Source organism: Bos grunniens, chromosome 29 (genome assembly GCF_055505025.1).
Source record: "Bos grunniens cultivar Pamir isolate PY7600 chromosome 29, Bosgru_T2T1.0, whole genome shotgun sequence".
NCBI classification, from domain to species: domain Eukaryota; kingdom Metazoa; phylum Chordata; class Mammalia; order Artiodactyla; family Bovidae; genus Bos; species Bos grunniens.
This window is the reverse complement of record NC_141193.1, coordinates 14,900,970-14,924,477: the sequence shown is the minus strand read 5'-3', so window position 1 is coordinate 14,924,477 and position 23,508 is coordinate 14,900,970. Positions and strand designations below refer to the sequence as shown.

The 23,508-nt window shown below is 42.7% G+C and overlaps 2 protein-coding genes across 4 annotated transcripts in view; one reads left to right on the top strand and one right to left on the bottom strand.

The window, feature by feature from the left end:
* Positions 1–12,364, bottom strand: part of PRDM10 (PR/SET domain 10) — a 98,737-nt gene extending 86,373 nt beyond the window's left edge. For all 3 annotated transcript variants that reach the window (XR_015157387.1, XM_086383137.1, XM_086383140.1), the window contains exon 1: positions 12,241–12,364. The gene's annotated coding sequence lies outside the window, so the exon portion shown is untranslated. The remainder of the gene's footprint in view (positions 1–12,240) is intronic.
* LOC147342186 (uncharacterized) lies at positions 6,602–22,384 on the top strand. The gene is made up of 3 exons (XM_086384118.1): positions 6,602–6,664; positions 11,413–12,736; positions 21,856–22,384. Exons 1-2 carry the CDS (start codon positions 6,602–6,604, stop codon positions 12,118–12,120), a joined length of 771 nt encoding a protein of 256 aa, XP_086240244.1. The 3' UTR covers positions 12,121–12,736; positions 21,856–22,384.
* The last annotated feature ends 1,124 nt before the right edge of the window (positions 22,385–23,508 follow it).

Genomic DNA, 23,508 nt, shown 5'->3' with positions numbered 1-23,508 from the left:
TCACAATAGCTATAAAGAGGAAACAACCTGAACAGAGATAAAATATGGTCCATCCATATAATGGAATATTACTCAGCAAAAGGAGAGAAATACTGACCCATGCTACAATACGAATGAACCTTTAAAACTTTGCTAAATGAAAGAAGCTGGTCACAAAGAACCACACATAGAACCCATATGAAATATGCAGAAAAGACAAATCAATAGAGATAGAAAATGGGTCTAAGTGGTTGCCCAGGGATTGGGGTGAAATGGGGAATTAGGGAGTAATGGCTAAGAGATGTAGAGTTTCTTCTGAAGTTGTGAAAATATTTTAAAATTGATTGTGTTGACAGTTGTATAACTGTGAATACACAAAAGCCACGGAACTGTATGCTTTAACTGAGTGAATTGTATGTTATGTGAATTATACCTCAAGCTGTTTTTCTTTTTAATAAAGAATAGATTTTTATTTTACAGCAGAAAATAGGAAAGGATAGGAATTAAGTTGGCACATCAATTAACAGAATGAACAACAGAATATGTTCAAGGTTTTTTTTAGAAAGTAAAAAGATGGGCATTTAAATCAATGCTAACCTTCAAGGAAGCCATTTGGCAATAAACATCAAGAATCTTTATATATAGGGAGATAGAGACAGAGAGAAAGAGAATATTTGCTTCTAGAGTAAATATAAGGGCATTTCTGATGAACACAGCTTGAGAAAGTTTCAAAGGCAACAGAAATTGAGGCTATGCTCAGGGACTGGTGTGTGTACAAGAGAGAAAAGCCTCAAACACAGTTAAGGATGGGCTCTAAGACTTCAAGGTGAAAAATTACAATTCCCAACATCTGTGAACTGGTTTTATCAGATTCACCTAAGGACCTAGGCAAAAAGACACATTCCAGAGTCTCACTCTTGAAATTCTAGATTCTCTCCACTGCGAAGGTAGAGGGGAAGAGTAGGAGTCTTTGTTTATGAACCTCTCCAGAGGATGCTGAAGTCAGCCCAGCGTGGCCAAGGAAACATTTTATCATGGTAATAGCACTTTTTTGGAGAATCATTCTAGAAGCAATATGAAGGACTGATTATACTGAGGCCAGGAACTGCCTTTTGGAAGCTCTGGGCAAAGACTGGGCTTTGCTGGTGGCTCAGATGGTAAAGAATTCACCTACAATGAGGGAGACCTGAGTTTGATCCCTGGGTCGGGGAAGATCCCCGAGAGAAGAGAATGGAAACCCACCCCAGTATTCTTTCCTGGAGAATCTCATGGACAGAGGAGCATGGCGGGCTACAGTCCATGAGGTTGCAAAGAATTGGACATAACTGAGCAACCAAGCACAGGCAATGATTAGAGCACTTAACTCGTATTCCAACTTCATGATATTAATAACTATTCATGGCTGATGCACACTGAAGATTACTTGTAAATTCCAGTAATATGAAATGTCCAGAATAGGCAAATCTATAGAGATAGAAGTATCCCCTGGAGAGGGGTTGTCAGGTGAACAGAAGTAACTGCCGACGGATACAGGGCTTCTTTCTGCAGTGCTAAAAATGTTTTCAATTTAAATTGTGTTGATGGCTGCAAACCTTTGCATATATGCTAAGAAATTAATTATAATGGGTATATTTTATGGCATATGAATTACATCTACTAAATCTGTTAAATAATTTAATTCAAAATTTTTTAATTATTTTAAATTTAAATTTTTTAATCTTTAAAAATTAAATAATTGTATCAATTTCCCCCAAAATAATAATAATTATTATTATTCATGGGAATTTCTTGGCAATCTAGTGGCAAGACTCTGAACTTTCACCGCCAAGGGCAGTTGGTTCAGTCTCCCTGGTCAGGGAACTAAGATGCAGAAAGCTGTGCACTGCAGCCAAAAAGAAAGAAAAACAGACCATTAGTGCCCAAAGTCACCTTTTAAAAAGAGACATCTTTTATTAACAAACAAAAACTTAGCAAGAATCTTTATACTCTTCTTTAAAATATGCATCTTACCAGCTTCTCTAATACGTTTGTGGTATGAATGTCTTAGAATTCTGAAAAGGCTGGTGGTTACTTCAGGTGGTCTTCCTTGCCAATCAGATTACTCTCAGGCACACTTGATTTTCCAGCTTCCCTCAGCCACGTGATAACAAGCAAATCCGTTCCAGGCACTTACCAGCAATATTTGAAACAAACTTTGTATGCAAATATGGGTCTATGAGGAACATCTGAAGACGGAACGATTGATACGAATGACTCATCAGATAATATGCAGCATCCACGTTTTCCAACTGCGGATAACACAGCTCTGAGCACAATCCCTCCAGCCCCCCTTTCTCAACAGAAGCATCTGTTCTCAAGAGAACTGGCAAGAGTACAAGTCCAGTCTGTGGCCCGGGCACACCTATAGACAGAAAGCTATCTGGCCCATATATCGCAAGCTCCTCACTGAAACAACAATTGCAGTAACTAAATAGGAGACTCACAGGCGGGTCTTCTAGGGCCCTGGAAGCCGCACTTAACAGAGGGCTCCAGGTGGTAACTGACTTGATGATCACAAATCCAGGTTAGAGTAAAATACTAGGTAATGTTAACAGGCATAATCTCAAGTACTAAGCTGTTCCGTCAATAAATTCAAGTGCTTTAAAATGTTTTAACTAGAAAAAAAAAGTATTTAAATTGCATAGAGGAAATCATTCTAGAGCACAGGTTTCATAATTTAACATAATGTGTATAACACAAGAGAAGACAGTGTGACTACCCATTCACTCTGCATGAAACACTCTACTCCTGAAATAAGCACAGCCTTTTGTTCCAACAGACTGGACCATGGCCCTGTCCCAGGACTAAGAAGCCAGAGACACTGGCTCCAAATAATTCCCTTTGTATCCAGTTCAGTCCCCCTGTGAACACGTAATATGGGTCTCACCTACTGTTCGTGTTTAAATTCTCATTCCTCAGCCTTGGTCCCTTGTTCACAAAGTTAAATATGAAACACAGAATGGTCAAAAATAAGCATCTCATTAACAAAATAGTATGCCCAGACAGATGACACGATGAGGCAGTTATTGCCTTCATAAAAACTCTGTATTAATGGCATGTAATTAATATGCTGTTCTAATTTCAACCTCCTCCATCTTAATAAAACTATCATAGGAAGCCAGTGGGACTTCCCTGATTCAGCTGGTAAAGAATCCACCTGCAATACAGGAGACCCCGGTTTGATTCCTGGGGTGGGAAGATCTGATGCAGAAGGGATAGGTTACCCACTCCAGTATTCTTGGGCTTCCCTGGTGGCTCAGACAGTAAAGAATCTGCCTGCAATGCGAGAGACCTGGGTTTGATCCCTGGGTTGGGAAGGTCCCCTGGAGAAGGGAAAGGCTACCCACTCCAGTATTCTGGCCTGGAGAATTCCATGGGTGTATAGTCCATGGGGTCGCAAAGAGTCGGACATGACTGAGCGACTTTCACTTCACTTCACTTCATAGGAAGCCAGCACTCACCACTGGCCTGGTATTCAGAGATAGCTTGTACAAATCAGGACATTTCTTAAAGTGTTTTCTCAGTACAAAGTGGTGGGAAAATACTAGATGTGAGGCAAGTTCTTTATCTTGATCTTGACAACTGGAACCCACAGACAGATTTAATTGAGCAAATTAATCAACAGCCAGGGATAAGCAACTACAAAGCTATAGTGAAGGGTATTCACTATAAAAATTCAAATAATAATTTTTAAACATAAAATATTTATTAAAGGCCTATTCTGTGCCAGCATTGTTTTAGGAAATGAAGACCAGACTGGATATTATTGCTTCCCTAGTGGCTCAGATGGTAAAGAACCTGCCTGCAATGCAAGAGACCCAGGTTCAATCCCTAGGTCCAGAAGATCTCCTGGAGAAGGGAATGGCTACCCACTCTAGTATTCTTGCCTGGAGAATTCCATGGACAGAGGAGCCTGGTGGGCTACAGTCCATGGGGTTGCAAAGAGTCAGACAACTGTTTTAGGAAATGAAGACCAGACTGGATATTATTAAAAGATCCAGCAGAGAAGGAAAAAATATAAGTAACATTTATTTACCACTGTGCCAAAATACAGCTAACCTGTTTACAGAACACAGCAGGCCTCAAATATGAATTCAATCAACTCACATCAGGAAAATTAATTACCGCAAATATTCTTCTGGGTTCTCTGACGTATACGAATTTCTCTAATAGTGGAATGGCTGGGCTTTGACATCTGCATGTCTTTGACTTTCCAGGCAATGCCAAAAGGTTTTCCTAAATGGTCATACCAGTTTCTATTTCTACCAGCCAGGTGTGACTGTTCTATTGCCCAATAGCTTCGGGACTTGGTATTGCCAACTTCGTCAGGTACGTGTTTGCCAACTTTAGGTTCACAGTGACATAGCACTCTGGCTGTAATTTGCATTTCCTTGATTATTAACAAGGTTGAGCACCTTCTCATATGTTTATTAGACACCTGGATTTCTTCTTTTCAGAAGTGCCTGCTCACGACTTTTACCCTTATTCTGTTAGTACAGGTAACATCTTAAATTTTAAAAACCCCTCTTTAGACTGAGGTCATGAATTTGGTTCTCAACCTCAACTTCTAAAAGTTGTGTGGTTTGGCCTTTTATCGACCATGCCTCCTGGGTCATAAATCAAATGTTTGACTGTGTGAGAGACTGTTTCTGGATTCCTTGGGGTGTTTAGTTGCTCTACCCTGGTGCCAGGATCACAATGTCTTAATTATTTAACTCTTCTTGATCTTCGGAACGTAAGTTTTTCCAACTTCTTTTCTTTTTCGAGAGTATCTTGCTTTATTCCAGGCCTTGGCAAATTATTAGCTTGTTTAGTTTTTGCTTTTCAGTTTGCTAGGATTACATTAAATCCATAAGTCAGTTTCCAAAAAATTGATTCTTTATAAGATTAAATCTTCCAGTCCTCAAACCAGTCTCTCCATTTATTTAGAGTTTACTTAGTGTCACTCAGTAAAGTTTTGAATTTTTTATGTAGCAGTCTTGTAAAGATTTTGTTAGAATTAAAATATACCTCCTATAGTTTATAACTGTTGAAAAACCACAAATCTGAAAAAGAGATGATTTTTTAAATGATGTATCCAGTCAGTTCAGTTGCTCAGTCGTGTCCGACTCTTTGCGACCCCATGAATCGAAGCATGCCAGGCCTCCCTGTCCATCACCAACTCCTGGAATTCACTCAAACTCACGTCCATCGAGTCGGTGATGCCATCCAGCCATCTCATCCTCTGTCATCCCCTCTTCCTCCTGCCCCCAATCCCTCCCAGCATCAGGGTCTTTTCCAGTGAGTCAACTCTCCGCATGAGGTGGCCAAAGTACTGGAGTTTCAGCTTTAGCATCATTCCTTCCAAAGAAATCCCAGGGCTGATCTCCTTCAGAATGGACTGGTTGGATCTCCTTGCAGTCCAAGGGACTCTCAAGAGTCTTCTCCAACACCACAGTTCAAAAGCATCAATTCTTCGGCACTCAGCCTTCTTCACAGTCCAACTCTCACATCTATACATGACCACTGGAAAAACCATAGCCTTGACTAGACGAACCTTTCTTGGCAAAGTAATGTCTCTGCTTTTCAATAAGCTATCTAGGTTGGTCATAACTTTCCTTCCAATGAGTAAGCGTCTTTTCATTTCATGGCTGCAGTCACCATCTGCAGTGATTTTGGAGCCCAAAAAAATAAAGTCTGACACCGTTTCCACTGTTTCTCCATCTATTTCCCATGAAGTAATGGGACCAGATGCCATGATCTTCGTTTTCTGAATGTTGAGCTTTAAGCCAACATTTTCACTTTCCACTTTCACTTTCATCAAGAGGCTTTTTAGTTCCTCTTCACTTTCTGCCATAAGGGTGGTGTCATCTGCATATATGAGGTTATTGATATTTCTCCCATAAAAGGATACAATTGTTCAATGAGATTTCTAAGGTTTGGGAAAACTATGTATATATATATAAGGATCAACTTCCTTAAATTGTTTTTTCTTTTTTTTAAAATTTCCTTTTGTTTTTTATTTTTTTGTGTGTTTTTCTTTTGTTTTTTTAATTCTTTTCAACTTTCTTAAAATTTTAAATGAAACAAAGTTAATCAAAATACAATTACTGCTCCACAATTTAGTTTTCATTCTAGAACTATTGCTTTGTGGTTATTTCACACCTTACTTCAGTGGGTTAAACATACTTGAGAAAACTTATGTGTTACATAAACAAGTGTCCTAAATGGCTATTGGCCGCTGGTGCTTGTTTACGAAGCACTTGAAATACAGATAACTTTCAATTCACCAACTTCAAGAGAAAAAGGATAAAAGAGAAGATGAATAGATGATGAGTAAAAGGCTGAATCTTATACACACCACTGCCTGGGACTGAGGACCCAGACACCTTGCTCCCGCCACTCTTATATCATTCACAAAACTTATGTCTCCTTTTTTTTCACTTGTAAACCCCCTTTTTTTCACTACCACACAGTAAGAATTAAATGTAAATAGGTGCCTCAGAAAGAACACTTGAAAAGTCAAATACAAAGCAATAATTAGTCAAAGGATTACAGCTATTCCTCTATCAGAAAAAGCATTATAACAAGTTTGCCTATAATGATGGCTTGTGGCGAGACTGAAAATAACCCCCAAGCAAAACCTTCAAGCAATGCCAACAAAATGGTGAGATGTGCATACAAAAGTAAGAATTGTGAAGGAGAGGGAAGAAAATTTCAGTTCTCACTTTAATGTCTTATGTTAATTGCATTCACTCCTTTATTCCCACATGACAGAGACTAAGCACAGCACAAGTAAAAGACACTTTTGAACTGCATTCTACATGCTGCTGCTGCTGCTGCTAAGTCGCTTCAGTCGTGTCAGACTCTGTGTGATCCCAGAGACGGCAGCCCACCAGGCTCCCCAGTCCCTGGGATTCTCCAGGCAAGAACACTGGAGTGGGTCACCATTTCCTCCTCCAATTCGTGAAAGTGAAAAGTGAAAGTGAAGTCACTCAGTCCTGTCCAACTCCTAACGACCCCATGGACTGCAGCCCACCAGGCTCCTCCGTCCATGAGATTCTCCAGGCAAGAGTACTGGAGTGGGTTGCCATTGCCTTCTCTGCATTCTATATGAGGGGACTAAAAAAATATTCAAAGCTTCTAGGTATTTACATTTAGGAAGCAAGAAATAAGCACAAATAGTTGCTTCACAATATTGTGTGTGCTCAGTCGTGTCTGACTCTCTATGACGCCATGAACTGTAGCCCACCAGGCTCCTCTGTTCATACGATTTCCTAGGCAAGAATACTGGAGCGCATTGCCATTTTTTTCTCCAGGGGATCGTCTCGACCCAGGGAATCAAACTCGAATCTCCTGCATCTCTGCATTGGCAGGCAGATTCTTTACCACTGTGCCACCTGGGAAGTCTGATACTACTACACCCCATTAATAATTAAGAAACTAGTTTAATAATTTGATAAAGAAACTAAGGCTTACAGAAGTTAACTAATGGGCCGAAGATCACAGCCAGTCTAATTGAGCTGAGCTCTGAATATAGGTTCCTTTGCCCCACAAGGCCCATGCTGTTAAAATGGACACTGCATCAAACCCTCACACAGGGTAGTAAAATCAAATAAAAATAATATGATTTTTTTTTTCAAGTATAGTGTCTCATCTACCTCTTTTTTTTTTTTTGGCCAGGCCACTTGGCCTGCAGGATCCTCCTTTCCTGACCAAGGATAGAACCCATGCCCCTTGCAACGGAAGAGCAGGTTTAACCACTGGATCACCAGGGAAGTCCCAAAAGAGAACCATTCTTTGTGTTAAAAGGATAGTTGTCCCACAAGCTGGTCCAAAGTGTTCCACACTTAAAAGCTAACTATTGTAGCCTTTTCTTTAATCACAGGAGAAAAAAATAAATCGTGAGCTTGATTTTCTCAATTTCAAGTTTCTCTCAGAAATATTTCTTAAATCTTTGAAAAATAGTCCATTATAAAAATCAATGAGTAAGTAGCAGACCAATGGGGAAAATTCAGCTGATTATGCTTAGCTCAACGTTTTCTTTAATGGATTATGTGCTTAACAGATGTCATTTCATTAAGTTCAATGATTAATTAATATATTAACTCAGTAACAGTTAACTCAATTACCTGGAAGTGGTTTTAAGATTAAGGTATTCTTCAGAAGAATAGTGCTTCTGTGAGAGCTATCATAAAAGCACTGAAAGAAATCAGATGCATCTACCATAGGCAGTATCTTTTGGCTGAAACTACAGAAACAAAGAGATAATACATAGTATGATGATTTACTGCCACCTGGGAGCACCCCGCCCCATGGGACTAAGCCTAAGGTGGCTGTTGTTATCAGGCAAAGCCACACATGCAAGCCATAAACATAAATTTAAATCTTACACTGGCCACATTTGTTTAAAGTACAAACAGGCTAAATTAATTGCAATAATGTATTTTATTTATTAACATGGGATTGACAACATATTATCATTTCGATATGCAATCAGTATTTGAGAAATTGAAATATTTCATTTTTTTTACACTAAATCTCAAAATCTGACCTGTAAGTCACACACACGGCACTAGCCACGGGTCCAGACAGCACAGGTCTGAGAGACGGTTAGGAAGAGACTGTGGCTGCAATCAGAGAGCAGCATGTGGGCAGAAAAGTGGGGATTTGGCTCCAGCACTCCAATGCTGAGATAAATGAGAGGCTATTCGCAGGTTCACCTTCCAGCAATCTCTATGTTTGGAGTTATTAAAGCACTGCACATTATTGTTTTATAATGTGCAATAATGAGTGTTTTATAATTTTATAATGAGTGTTTTCACCACATTTTTAACTGGTCTTGCTATGACTGTAACTTGGGAGGATCTATATAGTCTCTCTCCTCCCTCTCCATTTCTTCAACCCCAATTCTTTCGAATATTTCAAAGTTATCCAAAAAGAACCTACTTGCAGCTGCTGTCCACAACCTGAACACTTAAAATCTACACAGGTCTGGGCAAGGGGAAGTCTGAAGCCACCAAAGGACTTTGGAAAGGGAGTGGGAAGAATGTTTCAGTACTAATAGTAATGTATCAAGTGTCACAGAAAGGGCAAATAAACTGCTTTGTGCATAAAACTGGAAAGGCTACTGCTCAGAATGCCCCATGTTAAGTCCTGAACTAGGCTTACAATTTAGAGAATAAAAACGACCCAGACACACCTTAAGCAGTAATTCATGTAAACAGCATAAGGCCACAGAGGGAGAGGAAGAGTTTGAGAATGACCAACATAATAAAGTCAGAAAAGCTCCCCTCTCACCTTCCTGTCCCTACCCGATCCCCAGGAGAACTCCAGCGGGACCATTCTACAAAGCGGTGGCCTTAGCATTGCCTTAACTCACGGCTCTTTCTAGTCACCAGACCAATACTGCTAATCTACTAGAGCATCTGTGACAAATTTAAATGGTAACCAATGAATTCTGCTTGTGAAAATCATACAAATGGCTGGACAGGGTGTGTCTACACTCTCTGGGACTGAAGTCAGTGGGGAAAGACTGTATTTTGCTGGGCACAGGTCAAAGTACATCAGTATCCTATTTTAGAACAAACTTTGGCTAAACAAATACAACACTGGAATGACAGGATGTTTATCACTTGTACCAAATGAAATTATGCAGTTACCATGTGTTCACCAGTTTAACATATAAGCTTACTATGGAAGCCAAAATTACAGTGCTGCTGCTGCTGCTAAGTCACGTCAGTCGTGTCCGACTCTGTGCGACCCCACAGACAGCAGCCCACCAGGCTCCCCTGTCCCTGGGATTCTCCAGGCGAGAACACTGGAGTGGGTTGCCATTTCCTTCTCCAATGCATGAAAGTGAAAAGTGAAAGTGAAGTCGCTCAGTCATATCTGACTCTTAGCGACCCCATGGACTGCAGCCTACCAGGGAGTCCATGGGAGTTTCCAGGCAAGAGTACTGGAATAGGTTGAGAGCGCCTTCTCCAAATTACAGTATTTCTCAACTCCTGAAACAATTCCACTTATTACTCAGAAACCTATTTCATTAGGTTACCTATGATAAATTTAAACAGCAATCAATGAATTCTACCCATGAAAAACAGAATGATCCAAATTTCCTAATTCCTTTAGTTCAGAGGATTTCATGACGCCCCCTTCAAATAATGGGGAAAAACTACTGAAAATGGCAAATCATCAGTGAAGTCATTAGGTAACTATCTACATTTTTAAAAGAGAAAAATAATAAGTAAACAAACCCCCAAAAAACTAGATATGAAAACCACATATCATGATGACAAGTTTGTAAAAACATTTTCTATGCACACACAAAAGATCTGAAGTAACCAAAATACTAGTATAAACTATCTCCAGTAATTGAACTTCAGGTTAATTTTTACTTTTTATATACTATTTCTCTATTTTCTACAATGATCATGTCTTACTGTTAAAACTAGAAAAAAAAAATTCAGACACGTGGAGGCTGAGGCAGTGCCAACCAATTTAGGTTTACACTGGATTGCTACACTATCCCTTATACCACCGGTATCTTAAAAAGTACTGAGGGCCCTTGAAGACCTGAGCTTCGCCGTATCTACAGCCTTATCTACAATACATACTCTATGGAAACATTATCGCGAGGTGGAGCATACTGCAAAACATTAGGGGAAAAATGCCTTATTCAGAAAAGCAGACAGCAGTTTAGCGCCCTTGCAAAACAAAGAACAGAGCCAAGAATGGGTGCTCAAGGAATAAATATGAGTTACAAAGTGAAAATAAAAGTCTTGGTTCAAAATTTTTAAATGTGCATCTACTACGAAAGTGTTCACTTTATGTCAATTTCACTCATTTAAAAACGCAGAAGTTACTTTGTCAACATATTAGATTGAATCAAAGCTGCTTTAAGGATGGCTTTGCCCCAGCCCAGTTTTTTTCTTAATTTTGCTTTTTCAATTCTACAGCATCATGTAAGCACGGCTCCTGAACGTGGAAGCTGCTGCAGTGCCGTGGGAGGAGTGTGTGGGAGGGTATTCGGGGCACGCCGCTTTATCTTCCTGCCCTCAAAGAGCTTCCAGCAAAAGGTGGAAAAAGAAACAAAGGAGCGGGTCTGACCCAGAGGCCGCAAACCGTCTCGAGCAAATTCTGTTTTTAACGAAGATTACTTTTGAGTTTCAAGACCATTTGGGGACGATGAGCCAGGCCAGATTTGAACAGGCGCAGACGGCACAGGGCCAGGGTGGGTGGGATGGCTCAGGCGCCGAACCCTCGGGTTCAGACCCAGAACCGGCTCATGCTTAGACGTAGACACTGACTGAAAATGGACCGAAACCCACCAATCCGCCAGAAAAGGCTAGGCAGGCACGCACGCCCGCGATTCCAGAGCGCTGCGTTCGCTCTATTTGGTGGAGGGCCTGATAGGGGCCGCAGCTTCAAGTGCTTAAAGAAAGCAGACTGTCGGCTGGAATCACCAACCGGCTCCCCAGAGGCCTCGGGCTCTACCCCGAGCGCACGTGGACCTTGGCCCGCGCCCTGCCCACCGCGGACACCGTCCACCACGACCGACCCACGCCGGCCACCCCCACGCCGTCCGAGCGGGGCCTCGCCGGGTCCCGGGGACACCAGCGATCCACGGCAGGACGGCGGCGCGGCCTCCCGAGACAAAGCAGGGTGCCCGATCCACGGAGCCCGCCGCCCCCGCGCCCGCCGACCGAGACGGCCCGCCGCACCCCGAGCGCCCGGCCAACCGCCGCCGCAGGAGCGCGCAGGGCGCCCAACTGCCGTCCCGGCCCAACCAACGCGGGCAGGGGAGGAGAGGTGCGCGCGGCCGGCGGAGCGTGCGAGCCGCTCGGGGGTCGCAGGGGGGAGGCCGCGCGCGGGGAAGGCAGGGCGAAGAGGCGCCGGAGCCATGGCCGATCGCAGCGCCAGGAGGGCTCCGAGAGCAGATCTCGGCCCTTTCCCCTTGGAAGGTGCAGATGGTTTGACCCCCCACCCCGAGTGAGGTGCCTCGTCCCAGCCCCGGCTGGACTGTACCATCGGGCGGTGCCGCCGGGATTTCTCCCCCCCACCACCACCATCAAGTCCCCCCCCACCCGGGTCCGCGGTCGGTTGGCCCCGACCGGGCTCTGAGACGCGGAAAGAGCTTGGCGCCATTTTGGGTGGGACTAAGCAAAGACGAAACACCCTCCCAGTCGATGGGGTACTCTGGACGCTGGCTTATCCGGTTCCCCTAATCCTTTAGGTACTTACACGACGTTGGGTGAGGGGAGCTGGGAGATCAGCGGGTCCCCGATCCTCTCTCCCTAGGGGTGATGGAAATCAAACCCCCCCCGCCACCTCCAGGTGGTTCTTCCCGCCGCAGAGTGGGAGCAGCATAAAAGGCGGGGTCTCATTAGCATAACCTGCCTGGCAACCTGATCTCGGCCTTATGTGATTGGTTGAACTCTGTAAACTCCGTGCCTCGTCTAGAGACGAGTAACGCCGGGGTGAATTGACAGGCCCAGATTTAAGACTCATGACCGAGCTCCTGAGACGCTAATTCAGTCGGCGGAGAAGCCAAAAGGAGATTCACACGATGGCCCAATGACGGAAGGCCTCTTTATTTCGTGTTCTGCTGTTCGTTTCAAATCCAATCAAAGAGCGCGTCTCAGGCAGCGCTCTCCTGCGTTTGTGCTCTAAGCCAATCAGAGAAGCCGACTCTCCGGATTCAGGGCCGGGACAGCTTGCAGGGACCCCCGGCTGCCAGGTGGGGAGGCTTGTACCCCAGGTCGGGAGGAGGGGCCGCTTGTCGGGTGCCCAGCCTTCCCTGCAAGCCCCCGAGGACCCGCGTCCCGGGAGCCGCGCCTGGGCACCCGACGGGCCGATTTGCGGAGGCCCAGCCGAGCCCACGCCTCTCGCGCAGCCGAGCGCAGCGCGGCCGGGACTCGCGCCCCTGGCCTTGGAGCCGGGCCACGAAGTCTGGGTTCTGCCCGGCAGAACCCTAGAGCGCCACGCCGACTCTCTCCTCTCACCTTTACTGTGCTCAGAGGAAGTGATTTTCACAAACATGGTCTTATCAACCCTGGTTAACCCAGGGCTTCACTCACTCTTCTTTTAACCTCAGGTTTCCGCGTCGTACCATCCCATAAAATTGCTTTCGCGTAACAGCCCAGGGCAGAGAAATGAGCTCAGGCTTAGCAGCAAGACATCAGCCCTAATCCCCCCGCCCCTAATATGAATGACAACTAGCTGTTGAACAGATCTTGAACCTTTGTATCTTCAGGGGGCAGTTACCCTGTCCGTGACATCTACCTTGCTACGTGTTGAAGAATAAGGGGGAATTTACATGTAAAATAGCACACTAGAATTTAAACGGATGAAAGTATTAACGACGATAAAACAGGCAAAACTGGTAAACTGTGGGACTTCTCTGGTGGCTCAGACAGTAAAAGCATCTGCCTACAATGTGGGAGACCCCGGTTCGATCCCTGGGTTGGGAAGATCCCCTGGAGAAGGAAATGGCAACCCACTCCAGGGTTCTTGCCTGAAAAATCCCATGGACGGAGGAGCCTGGCGGGCTACTAGTCCATGGGGTCGCAAAGAGTCAGACACGACTGAGCAACGTCACTTCACTAGCTAACCAAGAAAAAAGTACAACCAAGTAAAAGACCCGAGAATAGAAAACACTGACGGGAGAAGGTGAGAAGGAGGTAAAATTCATTCAACAATATCCTCTTTACTGTTCTATGTATTTTAAAAACTGGAAACAAAGTTTGGGAAATCTTGGGACAACATTATGTTTTTAGAATTTCAAGACAGTTGACTACCCTGTAAGCAACTTGATGACTAGCCAATGGCTTGTTCCTCCATAGACTCCTGTGCAAGCTGTAGTTAAACATTTGTTGAATTTAACTGAAAAGAAAGCATATTTTGGGCTGGATGAGGCAGACCTTAACATTTATGGTGAGAGGTGCTGTTGACTCATCACTGGGTATAGACGGGCGTAAGTCAGTGGCCTTAGGAAATTTTTTTTTTAACTTTTTATTGACTTTTTAAAAATTTTATTTTATTTTTGACTGTGCGGGGTCTTCGCTGCTGTGCACAAATTTTCTCTAGCTGCAGAGAGCGGGGGCTACTCTCTCGTTGCAGTGTAGGGGCTTCTCACTGTGGTGGTTTCTCTTGCTGCCTCGAGGCATGTGAGTATCTTCCTGGACCAGAGATTGAACCCGTGTCCACTTCATTGGCAGGCAGATTCTTAACCTCTGGACCACCAGGGAAAGTCCCACAGCTTTTTATTTTACACTGGGATAGAGCCGATTAACAATGTTGTGATAGTTTCAGCGAAGGGACTCAATCATACATATGCCATGAATCCATTCTTCCCCAAACTCCCCTCCCATCTAGGCTACCACACAACATTGAGCAGAGTTTCCTGTGCTATATAGTAGGTGCCTTAGGAAAGATTCTGTTGGGTAAGAGACCCACTTGAATGTTCTCTTTAGGTGCGGTGAGTAGACGATGGCAGAAGCGGACAGATCCACTGCCCCTGGAGAGAACTTACCTGCTCTCAGATATAATGTGATTGCATCCTCTCTGATGGGTTGGGATCATCACAGCTGAGGCCTGGTCACCCTAAATGTTGCCGAGGAACCCAAATAGGGAGATTGCCATGAGAAATGGGGCTATCTGGACTAGAGAGCCCAACTTAGCCTCATGGACTTGGAGAAATTGTCTAAAACTTAGATTGCACAAAAAATCGCTGAGTAGACACAGTCCCAGCGATTTTTTATTCAGAAGGTTTGGAACAAGCCTCAGGAATCTGCCTTTTATTTAAAGGTTTAAATTAAATTTGCATACAGTAGAGTTCTCTCCTTTCGGTATTGCATATGTTGTTGTTTAGTCAGTAAGTCACGTTCATATGCACTGTGTACCAATCACCATTGTAAAAAATGAAGATGGAATGGGGAACCAAAAACGAGATGAAGCCCCTGCTCTCATGGAGCTTACATTCTGGTGGAGGCAACAGAAGAAAATTGATAAATGAGATAATTTCAGGTAACGATAAGTGCTTTGAAGAAAATAAAAGCAGGAAAATGCAAAGGGGAGGAAAACACTGGCAATTTAAATAGAGGTGTCAAAGATATCCTTTCGAACATCTTAACATTTGAGCTGAGACTTGATTGATGAAAAACAAAAAAAGCCTGCCACGCTAAGATCCTGGAGAACATTCCAGTCTGAGAGCAGCAAATTTAAGGGCATGATAGGGAAAGAAAAGTTTGCACATACTCATTCTTCCACTGAGCGAATATTCACCAGATGCTTCTGATATGTCAGGCACTGTCCTAGGTGCTTTCAGATTTGTCAACATTATGAACAAAAGGAAAAACAACCCATAAAAATCCCTGCCTTTATGGAGCTTTTATCCTAACACACTGAAAAATACAATAAGGCCTGAGTTGCTGGAACACAGGGCAAGGAATATAGTGATTCAAAAAACCTTGGGGGCTGGGGGTCCTTCCCTGGTGGCTCAGTGGTAAAGAATGCCTGACAATGCAGGGAACAAGGATGCAATCCCCGGGTCAGGAAGATCCCACATGCCAAGGAACAGCTGAGCCCATAGGCCTAGAGCCCATGCTCCGCACCAAGGGAAACCACAGCAGTGAGAAGCCTGCACACCACAGCTAGAGGGTAGCCCCTGCTCTCTGGAACTAGAGAAAGCCCACAATCAGCAGCAAACATCCAGCACAGCAAAAATAAACAAATATATCTTAAAAAAAAAAAAAAAAAACTGAGGAAACAGGCAAAGGCCATATGTGGTTTTGAAGGCTATGATATGGAAGATTGTATTTGAAGCACAATTTAAAGTAGTTAGGGATTCTAAGCAAAGATGTGATACATTATTTCGTTTTGTTTTAATGATAACTCAGACTGCTCAAGGAAGCTTATCATGGTGGGGAAGGGAACAAATCAGGAGAAAAGGATAGTAAGTGTTGCAATATGAACTAAACAGGAACTGATGGTGATCTGGACTAAAATAGTAGTGTAAGTGAGAAGGAAAGTACCAGTCAGTTTAGTTCAGTCGCTCAGTCCTGTCTAACTCTTTCTGACCCCATGGACTGCAGTACACCAGGCTTCTCTGTCCATCACCAACTCCCAGAGCCTACTCAAACTCTTGTTCATTGAGTCAGTGATGCCATTCAACCATCTCATCCTCTGTCGTCCCCTTCTCCTCCCACCTTCAATCTTTCCCAGGATCGAGGTCTTTTCAAATGAGTCAGTTCTTTGCTTCAGGTGGCCAAAGTATTGGAGTTTCAGCTTCAGCATCAGTCCTCCCAATGAAGTCATCTGTGTATCTGAGGTTATCAGTATTTTTCCCGGCAATCTTGATTCCAGCTTGTGCTTCATCCACCCCAGCATTTCACATGATGTACTCTGCATGTAAGTTAAATAAGCATGGTGACAATATACAGCCTCGATGTACTCCTTTCCCAATTTGGAACCAGTCCATTGTTCCATGTCTGGTTCTAACTGTTGCTTCTTGACCTGCATACAGGTTTCTCACGAGGCAGGTCAGGTGGTCTGGTATTCCCATCTCTTGAACAATTTTCCACAGCTTGTGGTGATCCACACAGTCAAAGGGTTTGGCATAGTGAATCTTTTTCTGGAACTCTCTTGTTTTTTCAGTGATCCAATGGATGTTTACAATTATATCTCTGGTGTATTTGCCTTTTCTAAATCCATCTTGAACATCTGAAAGTTCATGGTTCACATACTGTTGAAGCCTGGCTTGAAGAATTTTGAACATTATTTTGCTAGCATGTGAGATGAGTTCAGTTGTGCAGTAGTTTGAGCATTGTTTGGCATTGCCTTTCTTTGGGATTATAATGAAAACTGATCTTTTCCAGTCCTGTGGCCACTGCTGAGTTTTCCAAGTTTGCTGGCATATTGAGGGCATTGTTTTCACAGCATCATCTTTTAGGATTTGAAATAGCTCAACTGGAATTCCATCACCTCCACTAGCTTTGTTCATGGTGATGCTTCCTAAGGCCCACTTTACTTCACATTCCAGGATGTCTGGCTCTGGGTCAGTGATCATACCATCATGATTATCTGGGTCATGAAGATCTTTTTTGTAGTTCTTCTGTGTATTCTTGCCACCTCTTCTTAATGTCTTCTGCTTCTGTTAGGTCCATACCATTTCTGTCCTTTAGTGTGCCCATATTTGCATGAGATATTCCCTTGGTATCTCTAATTTTTTTTAAAGAGATCTCTAGTCTTTCCCATTCTATTATTTTCCTCTAGTTCTTTGCACTGATTACTGAGGAAGGCTTTCTTATCTCTCCTTGCTATTCTTTAGAATTCTGCATTCAAATGGGCATCTTTCCTTTTCTCCTTTTCTTTTCAATTTTCTTCTTTTCACAGCTATTTGTAAGTCTTCCTCAGACAGCCATTTTGCTTTTTTGCATTTTTTTTTCTTAGGGATGGTCTTGATCCCTGTCTCCTGTACAATGTCATGAACTTCCGTCCATAATTCATCAGGCACTCTATCAGATCTAATCCCTTGAATCTATTTGTCACTTCCACTGTATAATCATAAGGGATTTGATTTAGGTCATACCTTAATGGTCTAGTGGTTTTCCCTACTTTCTTCAATTTAATTCTGAATTTTGCAATAAGAAGTTCATGAACTGAACCACAGTTAGCTCCTGGTCTTATTTTTGCTGACTGTATAAAGCTTCTCCATCTTTGGTTGCAAAGAATATAATCAATCTGATTTCGGTATTGACCATCTGGTGATGTCCATGTGTAGAGTCTTCTCTTGTGTTGTTGGAAGAGGGTGTTTGCTGTGACCAGTGTGTTTTCTTGGCAAAACTCTATTAGCCTTTGCCCTGGTTCATTCTGTACTCCAAGGCCAAATTTGCCTGTTATTCCAGATGTTTCTTGACTTCCTACTTTTGCATTCCAGTCCCCTATAATGAAAAGGATATCTTTTTTTCCCATATAGGCCATTAATTACAGAGTATTGAGTAGAAGTCCCTGTGCTATACAGTAGGTCCTTATTAGTCATCTATTTTATATATAGTAGTTTGTATCGCTAATCCCAGTTTCTAATTTATCCTTCCTCCCGCCATAAATCATTGTTCAATACACTGGATTCCATAAAGTCTAATAAGATGAGGTCATCTAATGAGGATTAGACAAGGGAGAGGGTGTTTACAGAGGAAACAAAAGGGTCCAGGATTAAACTCTGGGGAGCTGCTGAATTCAGAGGTGAAAGGAACCAACCAAAGAGGTGAGAGGGGAACCAACCAAAAGATCATGAAGGCCAGTAAGACAGGAGAACAGGGGTGGGTGGAGTCCGAGAAGCCAAGGGAAGAGAGTACTTGAAAAAGGGTATAGTCGTCAGATGCAGTTCATGATGCTGAGAGGTAAAGAAAGATGCAGATAACCAGAAAGATGGAGAGGAAGCAGCTGGTCATTTGTCAATAGCAGCTTCAGGGAAGGGTTAGGAACTGTAGTAGGAATCTTCTGAAGGAAGAGTGGGAGGTGAAGAGTGATATCTGCTGCCAATAGTATAGCATATACGATAGGCCAGTATAAACAACTGTTGATCAAAGGGTTTCCCTGGTGGCTCAGTGGTAAAGAATCTGCCTGCCAATGCAGGAGACAAGGGTTTGATCCCTGATCCAGGATGATCCCACCTGACCCTGTGGCACAACTACTGAGTCAGTGTTCTAGAGCCTAGGAGCTGAAACTACTAAGCGCAGATGCCTCAACTTCCTAATCCTGAGCGCCCTAGAGCCCGAGATCTGAAACAAGAGAAGCCACCACAATGCCTGGGCATCGCGACTAGGCAGCAGCCCCCGCTTCCACAACTAGAGAAAAGCCCTCACAGCAACGAAGACCCAGTATGCCAAAAATAAAATTCAGTAAATAAAGTTAAAAAAAGGAAAACAACTAAAATGCTGTATATGCTGTTTGTAAAAGACTTTTTTTTTTTTAATGCATCACAGAGCTGCATTAAAAAAAAAAACAGAGTGAGGACTCTACAAAGGTTAAAAACAAAGTCCATGAGCGAAAAAGGGAAAGCTCATCATTTCAGAAGAAAGCAAACTGATCAGAGGGAAAGGAATGCTAGAAGAAGAAGAGCGATCATTTGGCAGCAAGCATAACAATTATTTAATTTTTTAAAGCAAAAATGACAAATGGAAAAGTACTTCCCATCCAACACTGTTCCTTCAAGAAAACATTTTATGAATGTAGCTTAGTTTGAAGACTTTGGACCATAACTTAGATTTCAGGATGAGGGAGCCAATGTGAGCAAGAATGACTATGAATATAATGATCTTGATATGGTTCCTCCTACATGCAGTGATCTCATTGAGGGTTTCAGGCCCTGATCCAGGAAGAGCCTGCATGCCCATATGCCACAACTATTGAGCCTGTGCTCTAGAACCCTGGAGTCACAGCTACTGAGTCCACGTGTAGAAACTGCATTGTGGGAGGACTCTTCTCAGAAATACAATGTCAATAGATGCATGAGAATGAATACCAAAGAGAAACATTCCAATGTAAGGAATGTTGGAAATTTATACTGGAGGAACATGCACGAATATAATGAGCCAGAAGAAGTACCTCAGAGACCAGGAGGAAATGCATACTGGAGACTGTGCATTCAGGCATGCGCTGAGTGGAGTCAAGTGTCTCTCTCTCTCTCTCTTTCAAGTGTTCTGTTGAATCTCATTCCTCATTTTACATTTCAGAATCCACATAAGGAGGAAATCATATAAAAGTGATGAAGGTGGAAAAGCCTTCAGCTGTTGTAGAAAAAGCTCACGCTCATCTTTCTAAGGAGAAACCTTGTAAATGTGTGGGAAAACTTGTATTCGAATGTCATTTCTCCTTCGAAATCAAAGAGGGCATGTGGAGAGATCCCGTGAGTATAAAGAGAGTGGGCGATCTCCACATCCGTAGCAAATCTCATCTCACAGAGTGTGAGACAGTCCACGCTGGAAAGACTGCCCTGAGTGTAAATCAATGTGGAAGTGTCTTCACCCAGAAGCAGTGCCTCATTACAGATCAAAACATTCAGGCTGGAAAGGAACTCGGTGAATGTAATGAATGTGAAAAATCTGCAGACAAAAGGGAAAACCTCATTATTCATCAAATGCATGCAAGAGAGAAATTTTATGGATGTGGTAGCTATGAGAAAGCTTTTATTCCAAAGTCAAGCCTTAGTAGGTGCTTGACAGGTCTTCCTGGAGATAAACCCTATGCATGTAAGGAAGATGAGAATGTATTCAAAGGCAAGTGAAAAATCTCATTTGAGAGATACCCTGTAAATACAGTGAATGTGCAAAAACTTTCAGGCAGAAACTGTGCCACATTAAATATTACAGCATCACATAGGCGATGTACCCTGTAAATGTACTAATGGTGGAAAGCCTGTGGAATCGCACTGCTTACTGTATGTGAAGAACTCACACAGGTGTGTGGAGAAGCCTACTCTCCACATATGAGAACCGATGCTGAAGGCGATGTCCAAAAACATGTGAATGGTAAATATACTGTGGTATAGCTGCATGATGGAGTCCTATCCAGCAATAAAAAGAGATAAACTTGGGACTTCCCTGGTGGTCCAATGGCGAAGACTCTGCCTTCCAACACAGCTGGGTGGGAGTTCAATCCCTGGTTGGGGAGCTACTGCTACTGCTAAGTCACTTCAGTCGTGTCCGACTCTGTGCGACCCCATAGACGGCAGCCCACCAGGCTCCCCCATCCCTGGGATTCTCCAGCAAGAACACTGGAGTGGGTTGCCATTTCCTTCTCCAATGCAGGAAAGTGAAAAGTGAAAGTGAAGTTGCTCAGTCGTGTCTGACTCTTAGCGACCCCATGAACTACAGCCTACCAGGCTCTTCCGTCCATGGGATTTTCCAGGCAAGAGTACTGGAGTGGGGTGCCATTGCCTTCTCTGAAGGTCCCATATATCTCCTGGCCAAAAATCAAAACATTAAAAAAAAAAGAAGAAGCAATATTGTAACAAATTCAATAAAGACTTTAAAAAGACTCCACATCAATAAATAAATAAATTTGAAAAAGAAATTAACTAAGAAAAACTATTGATACATGAAAGTGTGAAAGTGAAGTCGCTCAGTCGTGTCCAACTCTTTGAGACCCCATGACTGTAGCCCACCAGGCTTCTCTGTCCATGGGATCCTCCAGGCAAGAATACTGGAGTGGGTAGCCATTCCTTTCTCCAGGGGATCTTCCTGACCCAGGAATTGAACTCAATTCTCCCCTTTGCAAGTGGGTTCTTTATCATCTGAGCCACCACGGAAGCCCGTTGATATATTCCATCATGTAAATTAATCTTAAAATGCTAAGTGAAGGGCAGACCAAGAAAAAAAAAAGTACACACTTCATGATTCCGTTTATATAAAATTCTAGACAAGTCAAGCTCACTGTAGCCATAGGAAGCAGATCTGACTGCCTGCGTGTAGGCAGGAGGGGGAGGGGTTACGAAGGAAGCTTCTGAGATGGATATGTTCACTTTCCCAATGGTGGTGATGGAGTCATGGATGTGTACATCTTTCAAAGCTGATTAAGGCGCCCACTTTAAACATGTGCAGTTTAATGGATGTCAATTATACTTCAGTAAAGCTGTTCAGCTTGTGGGGGATTTCTGACTATTATAGTAAGTCAAGAAATGTTTAAATGCGTTATGAATTTGAAAAGGAGAATTCAGTCTCCATTTGATTAAGATTTACCAAAGCTGCTTAGGTTTTTCAGGTAAACATAATATACACAAAAATACTAAAAGGCTTAAATATAACAATAAAGCAATACAAATCTTCTAAGACAGCCTTCAAATGTCATCTCTTCTAGGCACATCGGCAACCTTCTTCACCAAGATTTGAAACAGCTGCTCAGTCGTGTCTGACTCTTTGCGACCCCATGGACTGCAGCCTACCAGGCTCCTCCGCCCATGGGGTTTTCCAGGCAAGAGTACTGGAGTGGGGTGCCACTGCCTTCTCCGAGATTTGAAAACAGGGAGCTGTAATGGGGGGATAAAATCTGTAATGGAGGGACTTCCCTGGTGGCCCAGTGGCTGAGACTCCACACTCCCAATGCAGGGGGCCGGAGTTCAGCCCCTGGTCAGCAAACTAGATCCCACATCCCAACTGAGAGTTCACATGCCACAGCTAAAGATCCCACATGCTGCAAGGAAGGTTGAAGTTCTTGTGTGCCAAAGCTAAGACTCAGTACAGCCAAATATGTATGTAGGTATGTATGTATGTACGTATGTATATATAAAGGAGACAATAGGCATATTTTAATTGCATGTAAATAAAAATGTTGGCTAACATACCATAAACAAAGTCAATAAACAATATGTTAAGATTTTTGCTATACAGAGAACAGAGTAATATCTTACAAATTTGTAAGAAAGGGCAAACAGCCCAAAAGTAAAATAGACAAGGTACATTAAGAAAATTTCAAGGAAGATGGGCAAATCCAAATGCTCAAAACTACACAAAACATACTCAATTTACACATCAGGAAATGAAAATTAAAATGATTATTCTATATCACTTTATAGTCATCAGAAAAAATAGAACAGTAGCACCTATAGTTAGAATGTTTTCACATAAGGAAGAGCACTGGAGTTGTTCCACTCGTTTTGGAAAGTAAGGTATTAACATCAATTAATATTATGTATATATGTGTATACATGTTACAGAAGATACCTACGTAATGATTTAACTCAGCACTCCCCTTTCTGGGATTCCATCTAGAAGGAAAAAAGTCACCAGTATAAGGCGTTTAATGTAGCATTTTCTATAATGGCAAAAAAGCTGGAAATAGTCAAACCTTAATGGTACATTCATGCCATAGTACAGCATGCAGGCATTAAATAGAATGAACTATAGCTCTGTCAGTGGGCTTGGAGTGATTTCCAAGAAATATTGTTGAATTAGAATGCAAAGTAAGAAGAGTGTGTTGTATCAGTCAGGACTCATGTAGAGAAACAGAACCAGTAGGGACATATATTCAGGGATTTATTGCAGGATTCGCTTTCACACCTATAGGAACTAGCTGGTCTAGTCCAAAATCCACAGGGATGCCCAGGAGGGCAGCTGGAAGGGTTAAAGCTGGTGGTTCCAGCTCTGCTCTTCCAGGCTTTCAGCTGGTTAGATAAGACCTGCCTGCATAACTGAGTCACTCACTGGTCATGGGTTGTAATCTCATCTACAAAATACACAACAACACTTAAATCAGTGTTTGGTGGAATAACCCAGGACACACACATCTGACATCACATGGGTAATATTTCATTTTTGAAAAACAAATAATGAGAAAAATGCCTGTGTGTTTATGTATTTATGTACATATATGTATGCAAATATCTGTACATTTGTGAATATATGTTGAAGTTATATATACATGGTTGAGCATGGAGAAAAAAATGCTGAAGTTGTGTATATGGGTTAGGGTAATGTACAGTGGATGGGGGATGGGAGTAGGAGGTGGAGAAGA